Genomic DNA, 18,736 nt, shown 5'->3' with positions numbered 1-18,736 from the left:
AATGTTCTTAAGTAAATAAAACAATTACAAATTGTACATTTCAGTAATACAGAAGCCCTTTTCAATTTATAGCTCCATTGTGGCAGAGAACGTTAGTTCCTTAGTATATAGTCATTTTCCTTTTTCTACATAGAAAAAGGTTAAGTGATTTATTCAAATTCATGGCATTAGTAAATGGTGGATGGAATTCATACCTAAACTCAGGTACATATGTTTTTAGATTCATATCTCTACATGGCATACAGGATATGAGTCATAAGCATGTGGGCTCAGAGAAAGTTGTAGAGAGGAGGTTTGGACATGATAGATGAATCTGGAATTTTTTCAGGTCATCCAGGTGGGAAAGTGCAAAATGGGCAAAAAGGAACAATATGAACACTCAGAGGAATAAAAGTGCACAGTGTATTAAAAAGCAGCAAACGGCCAAGTACAAATAAAGCTTAGTTCTAGATTTAAAAAAAATTTTTTTAATGTTTTATTTTATATTTGAGACAGAGAGAGAGAGAGAGAGAGCACGAGCGAGCGCATGAGTGAGTGGGGGAGGGACAGAGAGAGAGGGACAGGATCTGAAGCAGGCTCCAGGCTCTGAGCTATCAGCACACAGCCTGACGCAGGACTCAAACTCACAAACTGTGAGATCATGACCTGAGCTGAAGTTGGACGTTTAACTGACTGAGCCACCCAGGCGCCCCTAGATTTTCTTTAAGCATTTGATTCATATCTCTACTCATAGAATCTTGCAATCATACAATCAGGAGCCATCACATCAAATCTCCAAAGAGGAAACATGCCACAGGGGGTGATAACCTAGGAGTATAGACTTTGGCAAAAGACTTAGGTTTGAATCTGAACTCCATCATTTTCTTGCTTTTTGTATCTGAGAAAAGTACTTAATTTCACTTTTTAAATATTTTTTCCAAAAATTATAGTTTTGTTAGATATTTCCAAGTCTCATTTCCTTTACTGCTCGGTTAGTACACGGTCATGTACCTTGTAGGTTTATGTGAAGGCCAAAGGCATGACAAATGCTTAAGAGGTTCTGACATACTATTGTCAACAATTACATACCCTCCAGATTTTTAACATTTAAGTGAAATGAAAGAACTACAGAAGAGTTCCAGGAACAATTCTACATTTCTTCATTTTCCTTTAAGCTGCCCCAGGCAATACCTTTCTTCAGCTGGCTTACAGAGCACTCCTTAACCACTCCATATTCCAGTTAGACTCCATCATGTGGTTTACTCTGCTAAACGTGGGCATTTAGGTTGTTTCCAATATTTTGAAATTATAAAAATGCTACAGTGAGTAATTCTGTGGACATACATTCTTGTAGTGTTGGAGCTGTACCAGTAATATAAATTCTAGAAATGATATTGCTAAGTCAAAAAGTATATGGATATGTAGTTTTTTTAGATATTGCCAAAATCATCTCCATAGAAATTATACCAATTTACACTTCTCCTGGCAAAATGCTTGTTTTTTCACATCCTTACCCACAGAATATGTTACTCGTCAGAGAGGTGAGAAAAAAGCGTGTTAGTACCATTTAAATGTGCCTCGCTGTTATGAGTTGAATTTTTTTCAAATGTTTGATCATCATTTTATGTATTTCAAAAATAATTGTCAAATTTTTAATATGGAGGTTGGTCTTTTCCCATGTCTTAAAATAGTTCTTTAAGTATTAGGGATATTTGTCCTTTTCCTGAGATATCTGACATACGTATTTTCTTTCAGATTGCCATTTGCCTTTTGATATTGCTTATGGTATTTTTTACAATGCAAAAATTTCTTTTTAGTCAAATTTTTTATGTAGTCAAATGTATCAATATTACCTTTGATTGCATTTAGGCCTGAGTCATTGAAAAAACTCATTTTCTTACATTCAGAATATAGAGAATTTAACCGTGTATTCTCTAGTATATATGTGGTTTCAGCCTGCATTCTGCTCCACCTGAAGATTATTTTTGTGTGCGTATGATGTGAGGTATGGTTCTAATTTTACCTTTTCTAAATAGCTAACTTGTTGCCCTAACATTTCTTGCAAAAAAGTCCATCCTGTCCAATGATTTGAGATGCCACTGTTATTATTTATTAGCTTTTCATACGCACTTGAATATATTTCTAGATTTTCTACTCCGCTCCTCTAAATGCTTTCAAGTGCCTGTACCATACTGCTTTAACAAGAGGAGAGTTACTCCATTGCTTTCCTTTTCTTTTTTTTTTTTTAACGTTTATGTATTTATTTTGAGAGAGAGAGAGAGACAGCATGCATGCAAGTTGGGAGGGGCAAAGAGTCTAGTGGGATAGGGTGGCTGCAGACAAGTTGTCTTCAAAGTCTATAAATTAACCCAAGCTTTAATGTTTTTCTTCCTACCTTCACTACCTTCCTTTTTTTTCTTTCTGTTTTTCTTTCCTTGTAACATCTTTCTAATCCTTTAGAATTTATATTACGTAGCTCAGTTTATTTTCCAAACATATCGATATATCAAAAAAATGTAATAATCAAGCCTCCTTAGGTGAGGGATAATTTCCCTCTTTTGGTTCATGGTTTGCTTCTTCAGCCCTCAAACATGCCGCATTATTGGTGTTCCTCAAGAAATGGAAAACCATGATTCATCTAGTAGTTTCTACTCTTGTGGATAATTATAAACTTCTAGCATCCCAAATGGTATTTTTAAAAGTCTCTTCTACTGGATCATAGGTAAAAACTGAAGGTCTTTCTCAAGGCACCCAAGATCCAAAGAGAAAATCCAGAGGCTTTGGTGATAGGCCCCCTCTTTGTGACCATGAAGTTCTTATATTCACAATGTCCCAGATGAGAGGTGGGCTTGAGTTTTCTGGCCTTACGTCTCTGGGTGACAAAGATCTAGAATTCCCACATTTGGGAATGATAGGGGTTTGACATAAAGCCATCGTCTTTCCATGATGCCCTATATTCACTCTAAAACTTTGTATTCTAAAGCCATCCTCATTTAACCTTAAATCCAAAGAAGAACACCTGTGTGTGACAAATGATGTGGATATGACATTTAATTGGAAATGAATTTGATACTAAATGCAATTAGAAATAATTTACATTGTTATTTTGCATTTCAGTTAAGATATGTTACACTTAAAGAATTGTGCAAGGATTAGTCAAAGGATGGATGTTATCTGTAAAAGCAAATACTTAATATTGGAACTAAACAAGCATTAATAGGATTCATGAGGTTTTTAAATGATGGCTCACCCTATATTACACATTGTATACTACACAGAATTTTTAAAATTATATAATAGTTCTGATGGCTAGTATTCCTGTAATATCTTTTGTATGTCAGGCATGGTACAGAGCATCTTACACATATTAACCCCCTTAAATTTCACAACTACTCTAGGAGGCAGGTGCTATTATTTTCTCCAACTTGCCAAAGAAGAAGCTGAAACACAGTTAGATTAAGAAACTTGCCCAATACTACACAGCCAGTAAGTGAGAGATCTAGAGCCATATGTACCCACGTGCAACAACAGCAAAATATTTTATGAAGAGGAAAAAAAAAACATAAACAAGGTGCAAAGTGAATATGTAAAGTATAATTCACATTTCTGCAAGAAACAAATGCATGCTTATGTGTGTACATGTGTTTGTGAAAGGAAAACCATATTCAAGTGGATATAAACCATAATACTAATGAGTAGGATTTAAACATCGGGGATTCTGCCTTTTGCCTGATACACTACTGAACATCTTCCAAAACTTATTATAATATACACATAGTTACTTTTGCAGTTCACAATTTTAATGTTATTAGAGTTTGGATGGAGAAACTACCATGTTATATATAATATGAAAAAAACCCTTAAGTCATTTCTCACACCTATGTTGTAAAGAACACTAATTCCACACATTTGTTTGTGTGATGGTCATTAGTTATTTCACTATTTGAAAAGTATTATTTACTATCAAAAATACGATTTTAAAATATCTGATTGGTGGATTTCTTTCTACATTTTGCTGCATCGATTTCCTGCCTCTAGTCCCTTTGCCTCTTAATCCTCCCATTGAATCTTCTCCCCCACGTTAGAGTTTTCTCATGTGAGAGAAACACATTTCAGATGTCACCATCTGGATTTCAAGTTTTAAAGTTTATTTAAGTACAAGAGGATGTTGCCAAGAATGCAAAACTCTGCTTGCTCAGCTGAGACTAGCTACAGTCGAGAACTTTATTGTCTATCTGGGCTAGAGGGGACCACAATGCAAACTTCCTTACTGTAAACAGTTGACACTAAATAACATTATCCACTCAGCTGACATTCAATAAACATTACTTATGGCATCATTCTCACTTTCTTTCAGAAGACATTTAGAAATTAGTACTATGTATCCTGTCCTTCCATCAACATACAGCTTGTGACAAGTTAATTTCCATGGAAACTGATACAGGAGAAAGTATAATTTTGTGGAGATGTAAAACAAATTACATACTGAAATAGACAAAACACTTACAGAAACCCACTAATAATTCAGTTTCAACAATGTTAAGACAGGGTCTGAACTTACCTCCTCATAAAAAATTTTTGTTGTTTTAATTGGTAGAGATTTTTGCTTTTTTAAGGGATAAACAACTTTTCCTAAAATATGAGTGTTGACTCAGACGGATGTAAGTATTTAAACAACTATTAATCAGTCTTTTCCAGATACTGCAATGTGTTTTGTTATGACTTGAGTATCAACCTACAATCAGTTGTCTAATAAGCAGAGCAATATATCCATTGGTCTGCTAGATTAAAAAGTCATAAACACAAATATAATGGACTATGCATCATTTCCTTTGGAATTTATGAAACTGTTTTGCACAATTCCCTAAAGGGTGAGGGAAAAATCAAACAATCTTTGATATGCAATATAAATAATTCCCCAAAGAAATCACAAGGACTGTTTTTGTTTATTTTTGCCTTAAGTATGCAAATATATTCCTTATCTGTACCTTAACTTTAGCTGCTCAAAAACATCCATTGCATAAACTAGAAAAAGATCTTATTTATGAATTAATTTTATCCTTTGTTGTTAGAAAAGAGAAATATGAAATGTAAAATGAAAGGGGAGTCAGGAAGCACAGACACTAATTTCATCCGAAATAGGATGACACCCATATAAAAAATCTTTTTATAGCCTCGTATAAATATTAAAAACAAGAAATAATGGCTACTATTAAAACTATGTCCTATACAAAATGTTAAGATATAAAATCATGTTAAGTAATTGATTTTTTTTCCTAAAATATACTCATATCTTCCCTTCTCTTGTTCAGACAGACAAATGCATAAAATGCCATTATCCACTATGTTTACCTTAATAACTTCATGTTCATTATGATGCATTGTATCAGCTTCAAGAAAAAATAAGGAAGCCAATGGCAATAACTGGTAGGAGAAAAAGTAGATGATGTTCCTTACCGACACATAGGGCCATTCTTCTCCACTACACAATTCCCACCATTTCTGCAGTAACCCAATGGGCATTCTAAAAGGAAGCGTCATAAAAACAACAGTTAATTATAAATATTATTAGGAAGGAGGAGGACATATTACTGTTAATTATTGCATTAAATCTAGTCATTGAGAGTATTTCTTCCCATTTGCTACAAGCACAAGAATTCTCTCAGACTACTTCCCTGTACCCCACAAATTTGTTCAGTGGCCCTTGCTGCCCTTGATGTGTTCATTCTCTTCACATGCCTGAGTGATTGACCACAAGAGAAGACTTTTCTCTTCTCCCCTGGATTAAATAAAATCTACTTATTTAGAACATGTCTGCATGACATACTTGTAATTATACTGAAACTTGTTCTTTAATGGAACATTGATTGTCTTTCGTTCCACACAGTAGCCACCATCATGGCGGGCACAGCCCCGACCCTGCTCTTTGCTGCTTGTATCATTCCCTACTTCTAGGTTAGCACGAACATTTATTTTCAAAGGTAGTTTGCTTATAGACTAAAAAGAGGGTAGATATTGTCCCATAGTCATGACTCTGGAAGTGGTTAGTGCCTTTAGGTCTTCAGGGTTCTTTACAGTCTCTTTGTAACTTCACCAAACCATTCTGATCCACAAAGACCTATCACTTTCTCTACTCACTTACCCCCCAAATCGCTCTCCTTGGCTTTTTTGACACCTTCTCTCTTGCAGGATACCATTTTTCCCTAGCTGGGCTATCCTAACTCTAATACTTGATGGAAGCCTCCACTTCCTTTGATTTGTAATCCAACACACCGATTCTGAACACCTATTAATGTCTGGTACTAGGCTAGGCACTGGATATGTACCATTAAATAATCTAGGAAGTTTACATAGTTGCTAAAGCTGCAGGCACCAGAGACAGACTGTCTGAGTAAGAATCTCGACTCAATTCACTTGCTGTGTAATATCAGCTAAGATTGGTAATTTCTCTATGCCTCTGGTTCTTCTCTGTCAAACAGAGTTAAAAAGAGTACCCATCTCATAGAGTTGTTGAGAATGTTTGGAAACAGCCAGCTCATAGTTCTTAGGAAATGTCGACCTAAAAAAGATACAAGTGCGGTCTTTGCTCTCATTGGCCTTCCAGCTTCATGGAAAATGCAAAAAAGTGACTAGGGCATTAAAATACAGTAGTAAAGGTAATATAATTTGGGATGGATATAATAAGTTTATGAAAATACCAAGGAGAGCACCTAAATCAAATTTGGGGAACAAAGAAAAGCTTTCCAGAAGAGAATCAGGCATTCATTTGGGGAAGGTAGGTGGTGTGTGTGTGTGTGTGTGTGTGTGTGTGTGTGTGTGTAAAGATAAGCATAAAGACTCAGAGGCCCAAGAAGAGAGTGTGGTGTGTTTGAGGAACTGAAGGAAGTTCAGCCTGATTGGACTGATAATGTGAAGCAAGTATGAGAGAAGGTCACAGACACACAGGGGCCAGATCATATAGGCTCAGTGAGGAGTTAAAACTTTAACCTAGGAGGCCATAATTTTAGGACAGGAAGTGGATGTTTCACGCTTCAAAAAGACAATTCTGGATCCAGTATATAAAGTTAACAGAAGGGCTAAAACTAAAATTTGGGAGCCCAGTTAAGAGTTTTTGTAATAGTCCTATAAAAAATTATAGCTGCCTGAATGAAAGGGGTGGGGTGGGGAGTTGAGAATTGTGGGGATTTGTGAGATATTGAAATGCTGAGATCGAAACATCCTGGTGATCATTTGGAGGAGTCAAGAATGATGTTCAAGTTTCTGGCTGGGCCACAGAATTGGGGGATTTGTGGGGAATGGAGAATTGTTTTTTTAGGGGAATGGAGCATTTAAAGGGAACGACACTTGTGTTTGAAGTGCCTAAGGGGACATCAAAGTGGAAGTATTCCTTGGACGATATGATTTGCAGGTATGAATTCCAGGTAAAACACAGCCTAGGGCATGGATTTGAGGCCTCAGATTTCTTCCTCTGCCTTTCAGGCTTGCCCCCTCCTCTCCCCAAATCACTTGGTATCATGTTTTTAGGTGTCATGGCATTACAAAGATACAGTGTTTGTCTTTACAGGAGCATGCAAACCTTAGCAGAGAGAGAAACCATTTATTTGGGCAGAGAAAGGCTGATGATTATGAACAGTAGTAGAAAGTAATAAGAAGAAACAGAAATTTTATACAGGAAAATAATCCATTGGAGGAAAACTCTGAAGGTCAACTATAGAGAGTCAGATTGTGGAGCCAGTCATTGAACATTAGAAGGGGATGGATGGGGCAGGAGGAAAGAGGAAAAAGCAGGAAGCAGAGAGGTTGCAGTGTGGGAACAGACTCACAAGATACCATATGTCTGGTGTCCTTTTTGTTTTTAAAAGTTTCCAGTGATTTGCTTTTCCAGGGGTACACAGTTGGCCCCTGAACAATGTGGGGGTTTGGAGCATTGACCCTCACACAGTTAAAAATCTACATATAACTGGGGCTCCTGGGTGGCTCAGTCAGTTAAGTGTCCGACTTCTGCTCAGGTCATGATCTCGCGGTTCATGAGTTATAGCCCCGTGTCAGGCTCGGTGATGACAGCCCAGGGCCTGTAGCCTGCTTCAGTTGCTCTGTCTTTCTCTCTCTGCCTCTCCCCTGCTCTCACTCTGTCTCTCTCCCTTTCTCTCTCTCAAAAATAAATAACAATTAAAAAATTTTAAAATCCATATATAACTACTGATTCCCCCCCAAACTTAACTACTAATAGCCTACTGTTTACTGGAAGCCTTAACAGATAGGTAGGGAACACATATTTAGTATGTTATATGTATCATATACTGCATTACTGCAATAAAGTAAGCTAGATAAAATGTTATCAGGAAAACCATAAGGAAGAGAAATTACATTTACAGGACTGTAAAAAATCTACGCATAAGTAGACCCACACAGTTCAACCCTGTGTTGCTCAAGAGTCAACTGTGTATCTCATCTTGCCTTCCCTTACTCTTCCCTATTTAACTAATAGGAGAGTGTGCTATTAAATATGGGAATCCAGCTACATCCCTCAGGCTTCCGGGGCATGCTCTACTGAACAGAACAGATGTGAAATTTCCTTCATAAACAAGAAATTAGCTGGTTTGACTAAAAATAGCCCACTAGTATGATAAAGCATAAATATCTACAAACCTTTTAGATAAACCATTTTATGCTCATGTTTGGTCTTAAGTACAATTTTAGTCTTCCTCACATAAGGGCTTTGCTTTTTTTGAAGAAAAACCAGTAGAGTGTCTGAAACTGCAGAACATCAAAATACACACAGCTGCACATTTTTTTTCCTGGGGTCATTAATATTTACTTTGACTGCTGAGAGTAAAACTGAGGCTTGCTTTACATCAAAATAATTCTGTGGAAATTTACATATATAATCTCTTACACCAGATAATAGAACACAGTGGAAAAAACACATGCATTGGCCAGAACAAGGAATAACGCTTGGTGTTTTGGAGGTCAGACAATTTGTAGATTACCTCTACAAGAAGTTCTTTCCAGTTTCTGCTTAAACCCAGGTTCTTTGTCCATAAGATGGAAAGGCACAGTACAATGTAATATCACCTTTAATTTACTCAAAACAATTTAAAGTAGAGAACAGATAAAATGACGGAAGGAGATACATATGAGTAGTTAGCAATGAAGAGATGTAATATTTCCAGTAGATAAGTAGAGTTTCAAATGGGAAGTAGGGATCTACGGGGTTGATATTAGAATCAGTATGGGTTCCCAGGCTCTTTAGCCACATCAGTGTCTCACTGCCTTGTACCCTCTTGTATTGGTTATTATCACCATGTATCTGGAGGCCAATATGATTCAACTGACTACATAGAAATAGCATTCTGTAAAGAATTCAAGTTCAATTCCACTCTGGTGTATCACTCTGGAAAAGCAGGAAAACATATAAACTGGACACCTTTCTTTGTGTGTGTGTGTGTGGGGGGGGGGGTGTCTCTTTCAGTGTATATGGAACCCAGGAAGTGACAGCTATTGTATTGTGGATTGCTGAGAAGACTGATAGTCACATGAATCCTGGTTTTCCCTCACTGATACCTTGCTCAGTTAATGTGTAATGGAACTTTGGGCTAGGTACTTCAAGTATAAAGTGTTATGTATTTAAAGTGAGGATTGTATCACCTTGCCTTCCAGGGCTGCTGAGAGGATAAAATGAAATGTATTTATAATATTTCTATACTATTGAATGGTATGCATAACACATTAAATAATCGTTCTCACCCAGTCCTCTATATTTGGAAGTTCTTTAAATTGCCCATGAAACCTAATTTCCATTACCATTGCTCTCTCCATCTTTTCCTTTTCTCCTTCTACCATCAGGAACACCATTACCACTCCATTTACTGAAGACCTGCTCTGTGTCAAGACTGTCCTAAGACTTGTACTGCCATTACCTCATTCAGTCCTCATAGCATTATGTGATATATCCCATATATACCCTTTTTTACGTAAAAGGAAAATGGTTAATAATATAACTTGCTCAAGTGAACATCAAGGGAACAGCTAATAGTGAACTGAATTCCAGTCCTCTAACTCCAAAGCCTGTTAGTCTAAACATTTCAAATGATCTGATGCTATTCAGTTCAGAATTTCTATAACCCCTTACTGTTCCCAATATTATGATCACAAACCTCTCTGAATCGTAAGGTATTTATGCACTGTTATGGATTAAATATACGCATACACAATAACTTGCATAGTTTCAGGAGCTGTACGGATCTAGGAGTCTTCCAGAAAACCAAATGTTTTGGTGCAGGAAACCAAATTCCCAGTAGGCAGGGACTGTTCTCTTTATCTTGAAATCCCAGCACAGGGACTGCAGGGAAGATTAACTATGGCTTAGAAATTTGGAATAGCTCCATAGTACTTTACATGAGAAGTTTTTATTTTGGTTTGGTATATGCTCCAAGTACAAAAATGTTCTTGTTGAAAAAAAAATAATTTTAACTGAGGGTACCCATTTAAAATAGAGCATATCAGAGGGGAGGTGGGGGGGTGGGTGAAACAAGTTGGGTGAAACAAGATGGGAATGAAAGAGTACACTTAACCATGATGAGCACTGAGTGATATATGGAATTGTTGAATCACTATATTGTACACCTGAAACTAATATAACACTGTATGTTGACTATACTGGAATTAAAATAAAAAAAAAACTTGATAGAAAAAAAATTTTAAAAACCTTCTGAAACGGTTTTAGGCATTATCATTATGTTGTTGTTGTTGTTGTTGTTGTTGTTGTTGTATTGCATTCATAATACCCAACCCTACAAGTTTATATTTTTAATGCCTTTTCCTAATTCTCCTTCAAATGGACAGCTATCATAGTTGTAGTATCACCTTAACATAACTTTCATTAACCTCTACTACTGCAGATGACTGGAGAGTGACTCGCTATTTAAATGAGGCCAGACACATCCTGCTCAATAATTTTCTGTTACATAAGCAACCAAAACTTGAAAATAATATGCCTTTATAACATAACTTGGGGACACACAGGCCTTGTTGAAATCTACTTAACCTGAAACACCTACGCAGAGTCTGAGGTCAATGTTACTGTTAATGACTTAAACCTCAGGTGAGGGGAGACCAGATGCTCACAACCTGCTGTGTGACCAGAGATGTTATTGGACGCTGTCAGGATTGGTCTTATAAAGTCTGTGAAATGCTGACCATAATGGGATATAATGTTTGAAAAGAAAGAGGAAGGCGTCATGGGCATTTTAGCATGGATTCAGCTTAGACGCATTCTTAAACACAGAAGTGTTGACTTCATCATATTAGTTTGGCAAACTAAGAAGTACATACAATATAAATAGAGAACAAAAAATATAATGTGGATTTTATTTCTGAAAAGTGTTTCATTAGTTCTTCATAATACTATTACCCAGTACCTGGGGCAGTATGACCCATACTTTGTAAATGAACTGTGTGAGTGAACTGGTGAATGACTAAAATAGATGGGGCAGCCAGAATGTGTTCTCTGTTATTACCTACAGGTTGTCGATCACTCAGGAAGGCTAGTCACTCTTCTGTTTTTCTGGCCACATTTTTAAAAGTGGAATATGTAAAATCAGACAATAAACCATAACATGGTGTGATATATTTGTTCTCCTAGAGGACTCTGCTGAACAAAATCCCATCTTTATGAATATAAATTTGGATGCTGGACATCAGTGCTTTTTCTTAATAGTTTCAAAGAATGAAACTCATTAGTATCTTTCTTACTCTGAAAAGAAACTGAAAGCGTTTCCTTTTGGGCATCAATCTGATAGAAAAGCATGCCTGGTACAGAAATAATGGCAAAGAGCATTCATCTTTGCATATTTTATGGGACCAGATTTGCTTGCTTCTTGATTTCCTTTTGTAGTCATAAAATTCAGTGCTCTGTGAGTATTCATTTCAGCAGTACAAAAAAATAAGATTTTTTTGCACTGTGATTTGATTGTAATTACCATGTTTTTTGTCACTTATAATAGTCTTCTCTCTTGAAAGATACAAAGAATATATTCTCACCTAGTTTCGATATTAAATATCTCCAATTTGTTTAGAAAATACGATTGAATATATATTTTATTACCAATTTATATTACCTATTAGTTGTGAGAGATTTATATTGACCCTATCTATTATTTTATGCCTCCTGCATGAAATAAAAATTCAATTACTAAGGAGAGATGTTAACAATGGACTACAATAAATCAGAGAATTTAAAAGCAGTTTTGATAAAAGTATAATCACAAACATCCATTATCAACTCTTATAAATATTCCAGAGTCATGAGAGAAAAATGTTTAAAAGTCAGTCTAAAGCGTAATAAACTGGCTTTTTAATCATGACTAGATCATACAAAAGGATGGCTCTTAATGAAGTGGGAAAAATTACAATGAAAAAAATTAACATGTTAGATTGCGCTTCCTTATTTCAGAAATCAAGCAATTCACATCAAAGGGACTATCAAATACCAATAACTTTAAGTTATATTGAATTAAAATTAAGGGTGTGATTTTTCTTTACTTGGAGACCTTGTTTATATAGAGTAAGCATGAGTCCGTTATATTATACAAGTTTTTATACGTGTAGCCATGTTAATATCCTTCCTGCCCCCAACCAATACTAGGAATTCAGTTATCCCATGCTTGCAATTATTTAGAATTTCAGGTTTTAATATTTGCATCATCTACAAGGTTAAGTTACTGGCTTATATTGTAAAGAATATTTTACTGGAAATAAAATACCTGAGCAGCTGGACTCATCAAGCTGGAAATCCGTGCAGCTGGCAAAACCATCACAGCGCTCGTGCACTGGGATACAGCTGTTCAAGGAGGGACACCTCAACGCGCCATCAGAACAGCTCTTATTGGCTGCAAGAAGAAGAACAATAACCATTTTTTAAATGAATTTCTTCTAATGAAATAATAAGACAGTTTATTGCATCACCCTTCATCTTTCTAGTCCCCTGTTTAAATTATATATTATAGTTGTTTTTTCTTCTTCAAAAAGAAGTTTTTTGATAGAATCGTTTCCCAGCTGTGCATCCTGCAGTATCATACAGGTATGTATGTATAAACTACACTGTGCACACTATGTAGTCTGAATTGTTCTTAGACTAAACCTTTACTCCAAGGCAGAGTTCTCTGTGCTTCTATTGCTCCCCTAATGTCCCTGATGTTATGTGCAACTGAAATGACAGCAACCATTACCTGTTTGGATGTTTATCAATTTCCAGATTGGACGTCATGGATAGTCACTGGGTACATGACGTAGGTCACTGCAGCTCAATGTAGGATGACTATGTGCCTTTATAGCATGGTGCATTGGGCTAATTCCAGAGTCTCTTGTCAGCCTGACTTCAAGAGACAAGAACAGGTCTCGCTCTTCACATTTGGGTTGTTTCAGAAAGATGACTTCACTGATGGTGATCAAGAGGGCTGATCCTTCAGTAGCAATCTAGTCCTGCCAAGTACTCAACTTCCCCTGGATGCTACTCTTAGTCCTGAAACTGTATTTCTGTCTTCCTCTCTCATTGACTCATTAGGACTACAATTTCCTAAAGCAGTCATAATGTTTAGGCTTTTTTTTACAAGTTAGAGCTGAATCAGAGCCCTTCACTCCAGGCTGCCATCAGGCGTCTCTTGTCTCCTGTTTGCTCAAGAACCTGGCAACCAGCAGGCCTAGGTTTCAGTCCTGATCTCTGCTCTCTGGTTCTACTCCAGTTTTGTCCCATGCTGGTGTCTGTCATGTCTCTGAGCCTTTTTATGTGCCAGCTGTTCTATCTAGCATTGCTCTGTGTTTGGAATAGAGGGAATGTTGAAGCATGAACCCATTGCACCATCTCACCAGGAGTTCTGGATAGATTTGAAAAGTACTAAATAATAATGCTATTAACAAACTTAGTCCAAGTCCAACAAGAATGGCTGTGCTTTTCTCGACTTATCTAGTAGTGTCATGCATAATACCTTATTTGAACATTTTAATCTAAACCTGCTGTTACAATTTCAAGAAAGGATTTACCTGGGAAGTCACTGAAACAAAGACAATTAAGTTTAAACTTCTCAAGCTAAATTGATAGTTTAGAACACTTGGGAATAAATATCCTCATGGACGGGTCTTGCAGATTTTGTCAGTATCATCACGATTTCTTTTCTTTCTTCAAGTATATTTATGGGTTGGAATTGTTGAGTTATCATAGGTTACTGATACAGTTTGACAATTGTCTATCAAACTTAATTTTCAAGTTGGACATAAGATGATGCTTTTAAGACTGTGTCTTTCTACTGACTAAAAATACCAGCTCTGAAAATTAAAGTGATGGGGTGCCTGGGTGGCTCAGTCAGTTAAGCGTCTGACTTTGGCTCAGGTCATGATCTCACAGCTTATGAGTTCAAGGCCCGCATCAGGCTCTGTGCTGATAGCTCAGAGCCTGGAGCCTGCTTCGGATTCTGTGTCTCCCTCTCTCTCTGCCCCTCCCCCGCTCACACTCTGTTTCTCTTTCTCAAAAAATAAACATTAAAAAATTTTTTTTAAAATGAATGAAAATTAAAATTAAAGTGATGCTTTTCATTGAGTCATCTTTCCTGAGGTACTAGAACATCAATTCCCACTAATAAATATTATTATTGAGCTGATGCTACATGTGAGACTATGCTTAGCACTTTAACTGGAGAGTACAGGGGACACTTTTTAGGAAGAGTGATCAGGACATATACAGCAACGAAAGCAAAATGAAAATAGAAAGCAGTTAACAGTTCAAAATAATAACAAGAGAAATGCCATAAGTCCAGGCTTCATTGGTAAAGCATTGGTACAGATAAGCATTATAAAAATAAGAGATTCCTTTAGTGCATGGAAGTATATAAAGACTGAAAGAGTAGAGTCTTGAAATGTTTTAAATTTTCATGTGTCCAGTAAAAACTCATTCAGCAGAGTGAGATTAAATCTATAAATGGGGCATCAGTAAGTTTGGCATTGGAACAGTGAGCAAAGCGGTTTGCCTTTCACTGGGAAGTTTGTGTAAGGAGGCAGCACAGACAAACTTAGAAAACAAGGCTGAAACCAGATTGTAGAAATGGCTAAGATCCCAGAAGAGATGATCTTTAAGCTTTTTCAAGAGGTCAAATAATTTTAAGATATACATTGGCAAGATAGATGATATTGCAAACCAAGTGAACTAGTATATCGAATAATCTCTTATAAGAGGTATTTGTAAAAAAAAATGGAAATGTATGTATGTATATATATATATATATGTATATATATATATATATGCATTTATATGTGTGTTTGTGTATATACACACAATTTTATCACCATTATTTTGCATTGCAAGGGGCTGAGCGTTCATAAAAGATGGCAGTTTTAAGGTTTTAAATAATAGGTTGAGATTTGCATACAAAGCTGATAATACAGATCTAGTGTTGAAGCATTATTTTGAACACATCTACTTTTGAGAATACTAATCCATCCACCTTCCTTCACCCAATTTCCAGGGTGACTGATAGCTTAGTTTTCAAGTTAGCTGTACAGTGAAGAGCCCTAAACTGTATGAGGTGTAAATCCTCAACTTTGGCCCAAATAGTATTGAAACACATAAAAATACGTAAGCGAATACATTGTTTCGATTTAGAAAAAGTTTTACTTATTCCCTTTTATAGAAAGTTTACAGTTAAGAGTTAAAAAATATTACGAAATTGAAAACTAAAATCGTAGTTTCTATGGCATTTAAAACACTATAACATGGGGCGCCTGGGTGGCGCAGTCGGTTAAGCGTCCGACTTCAACCAGGTCACGATCTCGCGGTCCGTGAGTTCGAGCCCCGCGTCAGGCTCTGGGCTGATGGCTCGGAGCCTGGAGCCTGTTTCCGATTCTGTGTCTCCCTCTCTCTCTGCCCCTCCCCCGTTCATGCTCTGTCTCTCTCTGTCCCAAAAATAAATAAACGTTGAAAAAAAAAAATTAAAACACTATAACATTAAAGCTAATGGATATTTATCAACTTCCTTCTAAAAGCAGGTGGCAAATTATGAATGCAATCAATATTTATTGAAACCCACACAGCAATGGACATTGTACTGAAAACAGAAAATAAATTAAATCATTACTTTCTTTCTCTCCTTCACTAGTCCCGCATAGACAACAAGGACAAAAAATAGCCTAAATAATCTATATATAAAATTTATAGGAAACTAGGATTTCAAAACGTTTCCCTGGACAATGTCTACTTTCGCCACATTCAAACATAGTTAATGTCTATAAAAACACTTATTTCAATCTGTCATCATAGAGGTTGACACTCATTCATACAAAAATAAGCCAGGTAACACAGAGCATGTTGTGGCTTTTAGTTCTTTCAGTCAAGTGTTAGAGATACATTAAACAGAAGCAATTCATGAATCGTTTACTGGAGTTAAATTTCCCTAAAACAAAATTCCTTTTATAGATTATAATTGCTGCTTACAAAATATACACAAAAGTAAAGTACATGTGACCAGGGGTGTGTATCCATTTACTATTAAGATGAAAACTCACGTATGCAGCCCACATTTCTAAGAGCAGAGCGATGTGGTCTTGAAACCTGAGAATGAAGGCTATCGGTCCTTTAAGGCATATACGTACCCAGTACAGGGAAGGATGGATTTTTACTCTCTCCTTAAACTAAAACAAACTACTACTCTTACTGAACTATCTTAGCAGTTTGAGTAAATTTTGTAAAACTCTAAAAACAATTTAATGGGGAAAGAGAATTTATTATGAGTATTATGCAATGCACCATAATCATCCGATTCTTCAGTATCTCTGTAAAAGAGACAATCACCACGATTTTCATGCTGAATAAAACTGAGCAACGCTTTTGTAAGAAGCTGTCAAATGCAGAGGGATAATCTTTACAGTATCATTGATTGAGAAGTACCATAGGATGCTGGAATCCCAGCTAGTATATTTAAAGGCTAATAATAAAAATATCCTGATGATAAAGGTTGATTCATAAATCTGAGGAGTGTGACCCATCGTAAATCCTCTAAATGGCACTCAACTACATAAGACACATCAACTACTACTGGAATATAAGTTAAAGTTAGAAAGCAGGCAGACTGTCCACTTCCCTATCCTTTTTCACAGTCATATCCGTCAGTGACGGATAGCTTCTATGTGCCTCTCCTCAAACATTCTGCAACCCCTCTCTCTGTTCCGGATCTAAAGGATGAACTACAAAGATACATCAGCATGCTTCTTGCCCACTAGCTACTCGTTGGGTTTGGCTGATGTGTAGAACCAGCAAGAGATAACATGGAGGGAAGAGACTGGAAGATCGCTAGCTGTTCCCCAACCTTTTATCAAGCCATACCTTTTTTTTTTAAATTTGTTCTAGTTTTATTTTATTTTTTAATATGAAATTTATTGTCAAATTGGTTTCCATACAACACCCAGTGCTCATCCCAACAGGTGTCCTCCTCAATGCCCATCACCCACCCTCCCCTTCCTCCCATCCCCCATCAACCCTCAGTGTGTTCTCAGTTTTTAAGAGTCTCTTATGTTTTGCAAGCCACACCTTTTATCAAGCAGCTCTCTCTGATTCCAGGTTAAGACACATCTTCCCTTCTCCCACATACTTTGGTCTATGGGTGATAACAGCTCCTGCTTTTACCATTTGTTGCAGCTTCTTTACGCATGCTAGTTCCCTATGTACAACCTCTTTATGAAAATATTCTCAAATTTTATAACATCCATGTGCCATGTATGTCTTGTCAGGATATTGACTGACACAACAGCTGATGAAATGGAGGAATATTGGTAAGAGGAGTGCTCCTAGTTTGGTGCTCTGTTCCCATATAATTAAACCATACTTACTTTTCCCTTCTTTCTTTCTTTTTTGTTTTTTTTAAGGGAAAGGAGATATTTTTGGTAAAGATGTACCCCTTCAGTTTATTTAAAAAAACATGTTTCCACAGGAAAGACTATGGAATATGAATTATTTTTAAATGTTGAACTCATCACAGGTTTGCATAAACGTTCTGATAACTAGAATATTTATCTTTGCAAGAATAAAAGGCCTTTAAAAACCAATTGCTATTGATTTCCCTGCTTAAACTGTAACCACTTCAGAATCCTTACTCCTACACCACATTTAAACATGTGCAGGGCTCTCCAAACCAAACAACCAACCAAAAAACCTCTTACTTTGTCCTATATCACACTGTAGGTGCAAACTTATCGAAAGGGTTGTCTACAGTTGATTTCTCTCCTTGCCTACTTTCTCTACAAAAGATTGGCATCAGAATTCTGCCCTTTCCATCCACAGCAAGTTCTCTCTCCAAGCTCACCAGGAATTATGTTTGCTTTTCTCGATTTATATATTTTTAAGCCTAAGCTTACATGATCTCTCAGAAATATTCCAACCTGTAAATACTCTCTGTACTTAAGGCTTTCTAAATTTCATTTATGGTTATTATTCTCTTTTTTTTCTGGCTTGTGTCTGTGACCACATCTCAGTGTCTTTCAATGTTTGCTTTTTCTAAACTGTCCGCCACCTTATGTCTTCCTCTCTATATTATCTCATCCATACCCACAGCTTCAAGCCTTGTATGTATACTGAAGGCCATGTGTCTTCTATGCCTTGCCCTCTCTCTCTCCAGAGCTCCACATATCCATCCTGAATACATTCTGAACATTTTTGTGCAGATGTGCCACAAATGTCACAAACACAACATGTTTAAAAATGAAGTCACAATCTTCC

The 18,736-nt window shown here is 36.6% G+C and overlaps 1 protein-coding gene across 1 annotated transcript in view; it reads right to left on the bottom strand.

Annotated features, from left to right (window-relative positions):
- The window catches only part of MALRD1 (MAM and LDL receptor class A domain containing 1), a 794,572-nt gene that overhangs the window by 126,752 nt on the left and 649,084 nt on the right, over window positions 1–18,736 (bottom strand). The window contains exons 36-37 of the mRNA XM_047066301.1: window positions 12,744–12,869; window positions 5,437–5,503 (exon numbers count right to left, since the gene is read on the bottom strand). Of these exons, the coding sequence (XP_046922257.1) occupies window positions 5,437–5,503; window positions 12,744–12,869 (193 nt within the window). The remainder of the gene's footprint in view (window positions 1–5,436; window positions 5,504–12,743; window positions 12,870–18,736) is intronic.

Source organism: Lynx rufus, unplaced genomic scaffold (genome assembly GCF_022079265.1).
Source record: "Lynx rufus isolate CCGP_SWC_20201006 ecotype Redwood Valley unplaced genomic scaffold, mLynRuf1.p SCAF_7, whole genome shotgun sequence".
NCBI lineage: Eukaryota > Metazoa > Chordata > Mammalia > Carnivora > Felidae > Lynx > Lynx rufus.
This window is presented reverse-complemented; position numbering and strand designations above follow the sequence as displayed.